The following is a 14,861-nucleotide window of genomic DNA, read 5'->3' on the forward strand; positions in this document are numbered from 1 at the left end:
GCTTCGGAACAGCTCTACGCAATCCTGCTGTGTGGGACTTATTGCTGGTAACAGGTGGGCTTCTTAACAAAAAGCAGTGAAGAGAAAAGAAAGCCATCCAAATAAGAGCCACGGGGGTTCTTTATGCTTGTTCATCCACTCCAGCGCAAATAATTGATATTGGGGTAGCCTTAGAGGACTGTGCATCTGAGGATTTCAGCTCAGCACCACTGCGCCCCTACAGTGTTACCTCTCCATTTGTGTCCCTCTCCTTGGACGCATTCTTCAGCATCTTCACCCCTTTGCCTCCGAGCATTCCTCTTGCACCAGCACATTTCTTCGGGGTTTCCATCAACGCTCCGCAACCACAGGACCGTGAGCAAGGCATATTTGTGCTGAGATTGTCGTGGTGTAGAGTTAAGTTTCTCCCTAGTCTTTAGGTTCCCGAGGTATGCACATTATGCACCCGTTCTCAGTGTGGTTTTTTGGCAGACAAAAGAGTACATACGTAGCCGTCTTTCTGGGCAAGTATACAGTGGCACTTCAGATAAAAAAAAATTTAGGTGCCTCTTGAATGTCTGTTGAGCAAAGTACTCTGGCTGAAAAAACCCCAACTTTAGTGCCTTCCTTGTGTCTCTTACCAGCTTGGTTTTCTTCTGATTCGCTGGTGTAATCAGCTCCTTCACTAGAAAAAAAGCTGTCTTTTTTCACTTTTGAGCGCTCAACTGTGTGTTTCAATCCCGTAAGCAGACAAATAAAAAAAAAAATCTGAGAAGTGCAGCTACAGATAGCAGAAAACAGCATTAATATCAAAAGGATTTACAATGCAAAATAAGAGAATAGTGGCTCTTCCATAGACCACACACAAATCGCGCTCAAGGAATGGCAATTGTCTTTAGTCAACTGTCTTGAAACAAACTAAAGAATGAAGCTCTCAGATGGGACAACTTAATACTGAGAGAAGAGATATAGGGTTCAGAAAATGGGATTTGATATGGATCGCAAAGTTAGAAGATGTGCAAAAAATAGAATGGCTCTAAAGCCCTAAAATGTGAATAGGAACTCTTTGGATTCCCAACTCCTCATATATAGGCAAGTCAGACAAAGGATACCAGGGAATTTGAGACTTTCCTGGCTGGCCTAGACAAACTAAAAGATAAATGGAAGGATGATTTAGGATGGACGGAGGATAGAAACTAGGAAGAGACTTGTGAATGTCCTCAAATAGAAGCAAAATAGTATGGATTTGATCTGGTCCAACTCAAAATATTTCATCACATTTATTATAGGAGAGTGCAGGTGGAGAGATTTTTCTAGGATGGGGAGTACAAACCGTGCCTCGGACGATATGCACAAGGGAAGTTTGTCTGTGTATTTTAGGTGTATCCCCTATTCAGAGAGTTCTGGAGAGAGAGAGAGAGAAACTAGCTGTGGTACTAGAACGGCTCGCTGAAACTAGACCCTAAGGTAGTAATTTTGGGAATGCAGAGATTCCATCTGTCCAGAATACGACAAACCGATATTATTTGCATGATGGTGGCTAAAAGATGTAGTACAATCGTGGTGAAGCCACTGCTCCTGCAAATTGATGCATGGCAGACTAATATGGATTGGTGTAGCGTGGCAGATAAGTGAATACATGAGGGTGAAAGATTGGTCTCGGAAATTTAACATTTAACAGTAATGACAAGAGTAGCAAAACTTGGAGCAAGACCGTTTGGAGGGAGGTAGGGTGGTAAAGGCATGTGCCAACTGCTCATACAAAGCTGTATAGTTTGCATAGTTCCACAAGTTATTTAAGTTTGGACGGATACATAACGTACTATTGGTATATAAAGGCATACTGACAACTAATGTGATCATGATATGTTCTCTGGGGAGGGGGCTTGAGAGTTAAACAAAGAACGAATCAGACTTCCCCAGATGATCAACAGTTGTGCCACACCCTTCTTTAGAAATCGTGGAACCACAAAGAATGGGCATATGGGCCATTTTTAGGAATATGCCAGACTTCGAGGTAGTAAGGCTATGCAAGTGCAGCAATAAAACATGCAAACTTACCACACCATCAATTGCCATGTAAAGAAGTCTCCTTGGTCTGCAAATGTTGAAAAGTCGATCAATATACTCAAAAATTGCAACCATCATTTCATCTTCATTTTTAGGAGCGGCCCTGAAATGTTAACAGCAGGGAGTTACCACCAATATATGCGTAAAAATGAACAGAGTATTAATTTAATTAAAATATCAGTTTAATACTTACTTGTTTTCAGGATGTGTGCAAGGATGGATGATGCCATTCATGTCCAGATACAGGTTGTCAAACTCCACTTCATTCGGATTTGGCTTGCTGGTATCTATCGGGATCTGTATGCCATTGCATTCTTTAGGCTGAGGAAAGGAAAAAATCATCACTATTCAGTATGTGCTTTAGGAAGCAGAAACAACGCTCACTTGTTCAACACTAAATAAAACTCAAACAGACTAGTCAACGTGCCATACATGAAACCAAAAGTCAAACAGGCTCTCAAACACACTGGAGAACCAGAGATCGAAATTAAATTCTAGTACTGAGAAGATTTTTCTCCCGCAGTATTACTTATAAGCTTCAGAAAAACAGCACTTTACTTTTGGTGATCAAAATAGGGCTTCATTGTGAAAACGGAAAAAACAAAAGCCATGCCTCACGGAACCATCATAAACAGTACAGATGGAACAAAGTCAGCTCATTATAAACTTGAATATTGTAGGTACAGCTCTATTTACCAACAAAAATCAATCAATATTAGTAAAATCACGGCTTCTCACCCGTGACTGTATCCCGGCGCTGGGTTTAGTTGAACAGCCAGGCAGTGGCGGCTGGTGGATTTTTAAAGTGGTGGGGCGAAAAATGATATCCTAGTACAGCGAGCGAAGCGAGCGAGCCCGAACTGAAAAAGGAGGGTGCGGGGGGGGGGGGGGTTACGGTGGCTTATACACCACATATTAACTGTGCTTTTAAAAAAAATCTGTAATGCCTCTAATACCCTTGGGCCAAGGTTGCGCTATACAAAACTGCAAAAAAAAGAAGCTATATTCTACCTTATAGTTTGCATTTTTCATTAATATACAGTTGCCTACACCAGATTAGTTGGAAACTCTGTTGTGCACTACACAATATTCTAAATTCTTGACTTTAAGTTTCTGACTTTCAACTTTCACTCGGCAGTCATTAAATGGAAGAAAGGAAGGGCACATCTGCCCTGTACCTTATATTCACAGCTGCAGGCCTCAGCTGGAAGTCGGTGGCATTTCTAACCTGGATTAGCTCTGAACATTAACAAGCAGAATGTGAGAGGCGATTTCCTGTGCTTGGAGATTTAATCCAACCTGACTATTCGCTCAGCGCCACAACTCTTTCATTTTGGTGAATTGTTCTGCAGCTAAAATGACTTCTGTATCTAGTTGGTGGCCAAACAAAGCATAATTGCTGTGTGCGAGATAGAAATGCATTTGTAGAGCACCAAAAGAGCTTTCAACCTTATATATTCTCGAATATTAATTGTTATTTCATTTAGTAAGACATTTCAGTAACACACAAGTTCTACCAACCAAATCTTTTTAAAATGTTCATGGCCCTTTATTCCTGGGTGAAAACGCACGGTATCCAGCTGTATCACACAGACTGCCCTGGAGCAATTTAAAACCAAAATGTTCAGTTTACATGGATTACACTAGTGCTGTTGCATCAATATTTCAATAAACTGGAGTCAAAATGTGTTTTTTTCCTCTGTCTTTTGGTGTAAATGTTATTTCTACAACTGTTAGTGGAAATGTTAGTTTACAATTAGTCCAATTACCTCAAGAAAGTGAGACAAATGTAACCAACCTACCATACGCCCTTCATGACAAACTAAGCAGATAAAAAGTTGCCTAATTGGCACCATCACCGATGTGAACTGTATAATCTAGACTTTGAGGAAAAATTGGACCATGCAATCTATGCATCCCTGTCAGTAAAAAAATCCTGAACTATGCAAAAAGCAAAGTGCACCTTATTTTCAAATAACACTGGATGTGGGAAGTATACTTTCCAATAATTAACAGTGCATAGACCTGCACACCAATTTCCACCTACATATGCCATTGTGAGCCTCCTTCAGATTACGGTGCAAAGTCTAAAAATGTAGTGCAAATGGTTGTTTACAGGTTCTTGCACTTTTGTGTTTGGGGTTTACAAACACTAGGATTTAAATTTGAATACAGTGTCATAACTCATAGTACAAGGAATTAGCTAGAAAATTAAAATATCCCCCTCTTGAACCAAATCTTTAATCTCAACGAGCAGTAAAGGTAAATAAGCAGGAACCCTTCCCTTCACCCCTTCATACTCCTTCCATCCATCCTTTCACCCTTCTGTCTATTCATCTGACAATCTCTTCATCTTTCTACCCACATATCCATTCAGCCACCATCCCTTCATCCACCCTTTCACACTTTTATACATACATCCTTCCACACATCCACCCATCACTATATCCACATATGCATCTAGCTATCCTTCCATCCTTCCTTCCACCCTTCCAGTCTTCCCAATCTGTCCATTCTTCAGCTCTCAATAGTCTTTCAACTATCCTTCCTTTCACTCTTCTGTCCTACAGTTCACCCTTTCTTGCTTATTTCCTAACTTTCTTTAACCTTTCCTTTCTACTCTCGTTCTTTTTTTCCTCCTTCTACCTACCAATCATTTGTCTCATCTTACTTTTTCTTTCTAACATTGTTTCTCATCAGCATCTTTTCAATTTGTCCCTTCCTGTGTTTTCCCCTATTCCCATCTTTTCTCTTTCTATGTTTCCTTTGCTGCGCATGTCAGCCCACCTCCCACACCCCTCTGTCATAAAACTTCCTACTTGTGTTATTTACGAGCATTTTATCTGCAGACAGAAAAGTCCCATGGAAAACTATATTTTATTGGGGCCCGGTTCAGCAGCCCATGAGATCCAATGGCAGCCCCTTCTTAAGCTGCTGAAGTAGGGAGCTCATAATACCACTGTCCTAGGATATCCCTTCCTACATGGGGATTCAAGTCTCTCGGATCTGAAATAACACCCCCAGCCACGATAACCACTCTGGCGGAGTGTGCTATATTCTAGTAATATCATATATGGAGCATTTGCACGAATAAAGTTTTTACCTACTCGTGTGGACCAATATAGTTTTACAGCAACTCGCCCAATTAACAGCCATTTGTCTTACCTCTCTCTGGCTTAAACACACATGTCTCAATTTACAGTGAATAATGTTAAAAAAATGGAATTTGAACTTAAAATCCTTTTATTGACGCAGTCTCTACCCACGATGGTGTAATTTTGCATATGAGTAAAAATCCATAACGAGTCTAATATGAGAGGAGATTTGAAAATTAAGTGGGTGTTTTGTGTTATGTTGTAGCTTTCCTTTTGGAAAAGGCAGGCGTTTTTAGGATGACAGCAGTAACAGGAAGACAGTCGGCATAATCAGATGAACTAAAAACAGGTGTCGCCGCGTTTAATTTGCACTGCATAACAAACAGATTGAACTACCAGTTCCAGTAGTTTCAACAGATTTGTTTGCAGTCAGATTTTAATATGTGCGGTGCTTTCTCCTTTTCCCTGCGCGTGGGTTTCAGATGGCGGCATTTCCCAGTCTGCTTGTCAAGTGTTTGCTCACACAGTCGCGGCTCGGGGGGGGGGGGGAGGGATGGGGGTGTCGCGCACGGGGGGGGGGGGGAATGAAATATATTAAGCAAAAAACTTACCCGAGTCACAGCCGGTCCACGCCACCTCTCAGACCTCTGCTCGACTGCTCCCCTGGGCGCCTTCACGAACGGCACCAGGATTGGCTGACGGCACAGCTTACGCTACGCCTGCCGCCTGCCCATTAGGAGACCGAGGGGCTCCTAATGGGCATGCGCAAGCCAGTGCAAACACAAGTGCGCATGACTGGGCACGGGTGAAAATTCGCCCTCCGTCCCCACTCATGCGCACTTGTGCTGCTGCCTGTTGCCCCTGGTCTACTCTGACAATCATGTTAGTCAACATGACGCCAGACCGCCCACCCCCTTCAGACTCTGAAGGGGGTGGGCGGTCCGACGTCATGCTGACTGACATGATTGTCAGTTGGTTCTCCCTCGGCGTCTTGAGTTTAAATAAGTTTGGAAACGCCGATGGAGCTACGGGCGGGGGGGGCTACGCCCCAACGCCCCCAATGCACGCACCGCCACTGCAGCCAGGTCTCGAGTCCATCCTGAAGTAAATCAGCGAGGGTGATGTTCAGCGGGGAGGTCGCTCCAGGACTTGACAGCTATGTGTGAGAACGAGCAGCCTCTGATGTGGCAGCTGCGCTGCATCAGTGTGAGGGAGGTAGAGCGAAGGATTCTGGACGGTTGGTTAAAGTTTTGGTGGTGGTTTATGTGTTATGGTCCTTGTTCATGGAGGGCTTTGCAGGCGTGTCAGTAACTTGAATTGGCATTTTTTCCTGGACGTTCAGCCAGTGAAGGTTTCTCAGGTGTTTGGTTAGGTCGGTCCGTTTGGGTAGGTTGAAGATCAGTCTGCCCACTGAGATCTGTATTGTCTGGAACCTTCATGAGTTTCCTGTGTACAGTGCGTTGATTCAATCCAGCCATCGATTAAGACATATGTGACACTTCCTCGTGCTGATGGGGAGCCATTTGAAAATTCTTCAGAGCAGGCGGAGTGCGAGAAAGCAGGAAGCGAAGACTGTTGATCTGTTTCATGCAGAGTTTGCTGTCCAGGATGATGCCGAAGTTGCGGGCATGTTTTTTTGGCGCAAGATTGGGTTCAAGTTTGGAGGGCCACCAGGTGTCCCTACAGAGTGAGGCATGGTTGCCAGTGATCAGCACTTCAGTCTCGTCAGTGTTACCCTTCAAACAGTTGTCCTTCATCCAGTCCGAGACATTCTTCATGCAGTTGGTCTTAGTGGTGGTGGGGTCTGCAGAGAGCGAGAGGATGAGCCAGGTATCGTTGGCGTAGGTATGAGGTTGAGATCATGGGTTTCGATGAGGTCTGATAGAGGTTGCATGAAGGTGTTGAAGGTGGTGGTGGTGAGGGATGAACCTTGATGGATGCTGTGATGGTGCTCATGAGTTCTGCAGTAAAGGGAGGTGGGCGGATCCTCTGCATTCGTCCCGTGAGGAATGATGCAATACACCCGAGTCTTTGATCCCGATCAGGTGCAGTCTCTTGATGAGCATGTGGTAAGATCGGTGTTTAAAGTTGGAGAAATCTGGGAGGATCAGGGTGTGAGAAAGTGCCATCTTTCTTGCATGGTATGCCCCCACTTTTTGCTGAATGTACTTTGACTGAGTGTGCCCTGGACTCCTGCCAATCAGGTGCCCAGGGCCTATGTTCCTTCCCTAAAACAAACCCAAATTGGCAAACCCTGACCACATGTCAGCCCCTGGTAAATGGTACCCAGGGCCTTGTGACCAGGGAAGACCTCTAAGGGCTGCTGCACTTCTTGTGCCACCCTTAGAGGCCCTGTACCCTTACACACGAACACTGCCTTTACAGGCTGTTTGGGTGCAAGACAAAAACCAAGTCGACCTGGCACACATCCCTGTGTGCCATGCCCATCACCTACACTGCCATGGCATACATCCGTCACCCCTCTAGCTGGGTGCCTTATGCCAATGGTGTGGCCACAGGAGCCCTGTGCCCCTACAGTACCCAGGTCCAATCCTGGGCACTGTAAGTGCAGTGCTGCCATTTAGGAGTACATGGTGCTGAGAGCTCGTCAAACACGAGCTCCACAGAACCATAATGGCAACACTAAAAACTGAGAAGTATCAAACTTCTCAGCACATTAAACCCACACTTATGCCAGTGTGGGATTTAATGTACCCAGCACCCCAGAGGGCATCTTAGAGGTGCCCCCTTAAACCGAACCTTCAATCCACGTCTGCTCTGAGGCTGCCACCCAGCAGACATGTTGCTGGACCCCTGGGTAGGAGAGCCCCTGCTCTCCTGGGCCTGCAACAATGCACATCCTGGGCGAGGTGCTAAATCTGCTCCCCCAGGATGGGCAGGGGGAAGCTTCAAAGGCATGCCGCCTCTGAGCTTCCCCAGGCCACTGCAACCCCCCACTCTGGTGGGAAGCTTGGCCGGAAACCCCAAATAAGGACAGGGGATGTGCCAGCCTGCCAACCCCACCCCTCAGGTGGGGGAGGCGAGGGGGAAGCACATCTCCGGGCTCTCGCCATCTTGAAGATGGGGAGCCCTACCCTCTCAGGACTAGGCTACTGCCCCCCTCCCACAGGAGAGAGGCAGGATAGGGGGGTGTACCCACCCCAGGACAGGGACCCATTGGTCCCTGCCCTTCACCTACCTGTAACGCCCCTAAATCTAGTATTTAGGGGCACCCTGAACCTTCCTTCCCCAGATTCCAGATTCAAAACTACAAAGAGCAAGAAGAAAGAAGATCTGCCCTGCAGCTGCTGAAAAGAGGAAGACACCAACTGCTTTGGCCCCAGTCCTACCGGCCGACCCTCGAACCTGCTCCAACCCGGCACCTCTTGCTGTGGCCAGCAACCTCACCACCCCGGAGGACCTGGCTACCTTTTGGCTCTAAGCCCCTGGGACTCCCATGAGTAGAGGCTCTACTCAAAAACCTCTAATCCCTGGCAGCAGCCCGGAACCGCGAACCCAGCACACTCTGCACCCGCCAAGCTTGGCCAGTGCCGGAGTGAACAAAGACCCTGAGGACGACCCCACAGTGACTGTGACCCCGAGTCCGGCAGCTTGCAGTCTTCATCTAAACCGGAGATTTCCCATTGAAATCAATTGAGCGCCCGAAGGCTCAAAAGCACCCTGCACCCAGCTGCCCGAGTGGCCCTGGCAGTGAAAACTCTACTCTAACCTACTTCCCACTTGCCCTGAGTAAGTGACCAGGAGCTCAGCTCCCACAGCCGCGTGGCTTGCCAGTCAGCAGCCACCAACCAAGGCCCCCCCCTATCCCTCATAGGATAACATTGGGCCTAACGCTCTCTGCACCCGGCCGCCCTAGAGCCGCTGAGGGTGAACCAACTGTACCTACCTGACCCTGGGGGGACCCCCGAGTCTATGCCTAGAAACCTCAACTCTGCCAGTCTAGTACTTACCCTTAAACCGCAAACTCTATTTTCCTCATAGGGTAACATTGACTGGCTTTTTCCTGAAATTTCTTCTAAGTGTGGACTTTTCAAATCTTAAAATATTCAACAAAAATCAGCTGAGTAACAAAAACGAATTTACTCACCTGCTCTTAGGTGAGCTCCCAGTGCGAGATCTTGGTGCCCAGCACTGACTTACAACTGTACTTACCTTTAACTCAATTTTCTTCCATAGGAAATCATTGACTATTTTTCTTTGAAATTTCGTCTAGGTGTCGATTTCTGCAATCTTTAAATATTCTTCAAAATCGTATAATATCTGAAAACGTAATTACTTACCTGTTTTGGATAAAGGTCCCAGTACTGAGTCTAGGCACCCAGTACTGGATTACAAAAGTAACGAGAATCTACTATACCTGTAACCTGAATTTTCATCCATAGGGAATCATTGCAGGTTTCCTTTGAAATATTTTCAAAGTGTCAACTTTTAAAATAGCTAAATATGGTTTAAAAATCATTACAGTAATTAAGTTGACTTTCATCACTTGATTCTGAGTACTGACCCAGGACTGAATCTAGGATCCAGTCGTGGAATTCCAAAAGTAATCTAAAAAGTAATCTGTTACTAATAACCTGAATTTACCATTGAGCTCAATGCATGGTTGTGTTTAAGAAATAAGAGTTGCCTACTGCAACCACTTGTAACTGTTTACAAAAGTTTATTGCATTTTGCAAAAGTATTTATATGAAACATCTCATGTTGAGAAAGTATATTTTAAATCCAAGTGTTGGTTCTAAAATAAAACAAACTTTTTTTATATATAAATCATTGGCCTAGAGTTCAGTTATTTAGTGTGTGAAACCATATGCAGACAGTGTGTACAAAAATGCTTTACACTGTCCTCTGATACGGCCTTACTGCTACCACTTGAGTGTAAGGTTATATCTAACTTTAACCTCTGTCAAACCCTGGGGACTGTGGACTCTGTACACTCTGTACCTATTAAGGAACAGTATACACAGCCACTTTCTCACACAGGGCTGCCAATTCTCCACTGTGGAGTAGGGTGCGAATGTAGTCAGTGGCGGCGATCAGGGAGGTCTTGGTGCTGTGGTCGATACAGAAAACGGATTGGGAGGGGACTAGCAGGCTGTTTGTGTGTTCGGTGAGCTGCTGGTTGATGGCCTTCTCCAGGACTTTGACAAAGAAAGGGAACAGCAAGATAAGGTGGTAGTTATGAGTTCGCAGGAGTCTGCGCATGGTTTCTTGAGGAGAGGACTGACTTCTGCATGTTTCCATGTGTCGGGAAAGCTGGCTGTGGAGGAGTGTTAGTAGTGTCTGTTCTTGTTGCTGCCTAGGTTGAAAATGCGGTGGAGGCAGGAGTCCTTGGGTGCTACCTAGTGGATGGAGCTCATGATGGCTGCGGTGTTCCTTGTCTGTTCCAATGCGGAGAGTTGCTGGACGGGAGAGGCTTTCCTTGGAGTGAGGTCTGTGGGTTAGGGCTCGAAGTTCCTTTAGATGGTGGCCAGCTTTTGGAATTTCTTCGCTACAACGTTGCAGAGTTCTGTTTAGAAGAATAGCGTTCTCTGTGCTGCTTTTTATCTCTTTGCCCACAAGCCAAAAAGCCAACAAAAATGTACACAATGCCCGCCAGGCACTTACTTGTTCAAATTTCTCAGCCACACCAGGACGCACATTTTTATTGTACAGGGAGACCATGACAAAAAGGACTATTGTAACTAACGGTCAATGAGCAGGTATCGGAATCGGTTTCATTGGATGCAGGAAGTAAACTTGGAATGCTTCCATAGCTTTGGATATCACAATTTGAAAGGGTAATGTTTCTTACCCAGTAAGCATCTGTTCTTGGCATGTAGAGCTGTAGATTCACATGCTTTGCATACTCCTGCCATCTAGTGTTGGGTCCGGATGTTTGCAAGTTGTTTTTCTTCTAAGAAGTCTTTCCAGTCACGAGGTATGTGACTCCTCCTTTCAGCGATAGTGCACATGGGCATCGACTCCATTGTTAGAAGTTAGTAAAGGTAGAATAGAGATGTCCATGCGTAGGTTTATAAGATAAGAACTGCAACAGGTATAGGTACCCGGGGAGTGAATCTACAGCTCTACATGCCAAGAACAGATGCTTACTGGGTAAGTAACATTATCCGTTTGAGGCATGGGAGCTGTAGATCAAATGCTTTGTATAGACTGAGAAAGTGACTCTGTATATACTGTTCCCAAATAGGTATAGTGTGTACAGAGTCCCCAGAGGTTTGGCAGAGGTTAAAGTTTGATACAACTGTACTCTCTAAAGTGGTAGCTTGGTCGAGCAGTATCAGAGGAGAGTGTAAAGCATTTGTTGTACACTCAGTTAGCAAATGGTCTCACACACTCAAGCACTGAACTCTAGGCCAATGGTTTATATAAAAAAAATATATAGTTTAATTTTAGAACCAACAATAGGTATCAAAATATACTTTTTCAGAATAAGATGCTTTAGTTAAAGACTTTGCAATAGGCAATTGACTTTTGCAGATAATAGTTTTGTTGCAATAGACAACATAATTTCAAACAATACATTGAGCTCAAAGGGAATTTCAAGATATGTACAATTGATTACTTTCAGGATTACTTTTCAAACTCCAGGACCAGATCCTAGATTCAGTCCTGGGACAGTTCTTGGAGACAATTGAGTAAATTCATTTTAGTTACGGTTGTGATTTTTAAGCAATATTTTGCCATTTTAAAAGTTGACACTTCAAAACTTTTTATAATCAAATTACCAATGTTATCCTATTAAAGGAAATTCACTTAGCAGGTAAGTGGGGTTATGGTTACTTTTTCTAGGTCAGTGTTGGATCCTAGATACAGCACTAGTGTACCACATGTAAGCAGTTGAGAAACTGCATTTAAGTTACACAGGCGATTTTTAAGGAATATTTATAAGTTTGCAAAATCGACACTTAGAAGAAATTTCAGAGAAAAACAGTCAATAGTTTCCTATGGTAGAAAATTCAAGATACGGGTAAAGTATGTTCTCGTTACTTTTGTAATCCAGTGCTGGGCTCCTAGGTTCAGTACTGGGCTCCTAGGCTCAGTACTGGGACATCTATCTAAAACAAGTAATTGAGTTTTCACAGTTGGAACGATTTTTAAAGAATTTGTAGTTTGCAAAAATCGACACTTAGAAGAAATGTCAGAGAACAATGGTTTCCCATGGGAGAAAGTGGAGTTAGTGGTAAGTACAGTAGTAAGTACTTTTCAGGGTCAGTGTTGGGCACCAAGATCCAGCACTGGGATCTCTCCTAATAGCAGCTGAGTATTTCCGTTTGTTACTCGGTTGATTTTAGATGAATATTTTAAAGTTTAGAAACTCCACACTTAGAATAAATTTCAGAAAAAGCCAGTCAACGTTACCCTATGGAAGAAAAGTGAGTTATTGGCTTTTGGGTAAGTACTCGACTGGCAGAGTTAAGGTTCTGGGCATAGACTTGGGGTTCTCCCAAGGTCAGGTAATTAGTGGTTACACCCTCAGCGGCACAGGGGCAGCCGGGTGCAGAGTCAGTTAGGCCAAATGTTATCCTGTGGGAGGCAGGGGGGCCTTGGTTGGTGGCTGCTGACTAGCAGGCCACGCGGCTGTGGGAGCTGGGCTCCTGGTCACTTGCTCACAGCAAATGGGGGGAAGTAGGTAGGAGTAGAAGTTGCACTGCCATGGCCACCCGGGCGGCTGGGTGCTTTTGAGCCTTCGGGCGCTCAATGGATTTCAATGGGAAATCTCAGGGACGAACAAAGGCTGTAAGCTCGGGGACAAAGATTCTTCAGGTGCCACCACCACATCAAGAGGTAAGTTGGCTAGTTGGAGGATAGGTAGGTATCCAGTAGTTGGGCACAGGGGGCCACAGGGCGCCAAGTGCAGGAGTGCCTTTTGATGTCGGGAAATCTTACCCTCTGTTGATCATGGTTGGGGGGGGGGGGTCCCTGGTTCTGAGGCTGCAAGTGTCTTCAGGAGCGTCGAGGTGGGTCCTTGGGTGCCAGATTCGGGGTTACAGTCGGGGGTGGGGGACACCTCCTCAGGGTCTTTGTCCACTCCGGCACAGGCCAGGCTTGGCGGGTGCAGAGTGTGCGGTTCCGGGCTGATACCAGGGGGTTAGAAACTTGCTTTGAGCAGAGCCACTGCTCGTGGGAGTCCCAGGTGCTCAGAGTCAGAATGTAGCCAAGTCCTCCGGGCTTTGTGAGGTTGCTGGCCACAGGAGGTGCTGGGATTCAGCAGGAGCAGGGTCGGGGGTCGACAGGCAGGTAGGGCTGGAGCCAAAGCAGTTGGTGTCTTCCTCCTCTTAGCAGCTGCACGGCAGGTCTTTATTCTTGTTCTTTGCTAGTTTAGAATCAGCAGTCTGAGGAAGGAAGGTTCAGGGTGCCCCTAAATACTAAATTTAGGGGCGTTACAGGTAGGTAAAGGCAGGGACCACTGGGTCCCTGTCCTGGGGTGGGTACACCCCCTATCCTGCCACTCCTGTTTCGGGTGGGGGGGGGGGGGGGCAGTGGCCTAGTCCTGATTGGGTAGGGCTCCCCATCTTAAAGATGGCGAGGGACCGCAGATGTGCTTCACCTCGCCTCCCCCACCTGAGAGGCGGGGTTGGCAGGGCGGGCACATCCCCGATCCTTACTTGGAGTTTCCGGCCAGTCTTCCCGCCAGAGTGGGGGTCAGAACCGGTGGGGACCAGTTGCTGAGTACAGCAAGTGGCCTGGAGAAGCTCACAAATGCGGCATGCCTTTGAAGCTTCCCCCTGGCCATCATGGGGGAGATCTAGCACCTCGCCGAGGATGTGCATTGTTGCAGGCCCAGGAGAGCGGGGGGCTCTCCGCCCAGGGGTCTGAGAGACTGTGTGGCAGCCTAAGCAGTCTCTCAGACAAGACGTGGATTGTAGGTTAGGTTTCAGGGGGCATGTCTAAGATACCCTCTGTAGTGCTTTGTACATTAAATCTGACACGGACATCAGTGCGGGTTTAATGTGCTGAGAAGTTTGACACCAAACTTCTGTCTTCAGTGTTGCCATTATGGGGCTGTGGAGTTTGTGTTTGACGAACTTCCAGCACCATATACTCTTAAATAGCAGCACTGCACACAGTGCCCAGGAATGGACCTGGGTACTGAAGGGGCACAGGGCTCATGCTGCTGTGCCCACACCACTGGCATAGGGCAGCCAGCTAGAGGGGTGGCTGATGTATGCCAGGGTAGTGTAGGTTGTGGGCATGGCACACAGGGATGTGTGCCATGTCGACTTGGTTTTGTCTTGTACCCAGACACTCAGCCTGCAAGGGCAGTGTGTTTGTGTTAGGGTACTGGGCCTCTAAGGGTGGCACAATAAGTGCTGCAGCCCTTTAAGGCCTTCCCTGGTCACAAGGCCCTGGGTACCATTTACCAGGGGCTGAAAGGTGGCCAGGGTTTGCTAATTTGGGTTTTAGGGAAGGAACATAGGCCCTGGGCATCTGATTGGCAGGAGTCCAGGGCACACTCAGTCAAAAGTACATTCAGCAAAAAGTGGGGGCATACCATGCTAGAAAGATGGCACTCGCATTTACAGCAGGATTCTCCCAAAACAGTGGCTAGCCTGTGGCTGTTGCAGTGGTCTGAAAGTGTGTTTCAAGTACTGCCTGGCCTAAATTAGCTTGCTGTGTTGCCAACTCATCTAGACAATAGCGTAGACCATGTTGCAGCTTTACAGACTATGGGGATGCTTCCTAAGAAACCCATAG

General features: G+C 46.2%; 1 protein-coding gene across 1 annotated transcript in view; it reads right to left on the minus strand.

Annotated features, from left to right (window-relative positions):
- XRN2 (5'-3' exoribonuclease 2) overlaps nt 1-14,861 on the minus strand; it is a 398,081-nt gene that overhangs the window by 357,570 nt on the left and 25,650 nt on the right. Inside the window, exons 2-3 of the mRNA XM_085612392.1 lie at nt 2,243-2,370; nt 2,041-2,152 (exon numbers count right to left, since the gene is read on the minus strand). Coding sequence (XP_085468518.1) covers nt 2,041-2,152; nt 2,243-2,370 — 240 coding nt within the window. The remainder of the gene's footprint in view (nt 1-2,040; nt 2,153-2,242; nt 2,371-14,861) is intronic.

This window comes from Triturus cristatus, chromosome 6 (genome assembly GCF_964204655.1).
Source record: "Triturus cristatus chromosome 6, aTriCri1.1, whole genome shotgun sequence".
Classification (NCBI taxonomy): domain Eukaryota; kingdom Metazoa; phylum Chordata; class Amphibia; order Caudata; family Salamandridae; genus Triturus; species Triturus cristatus.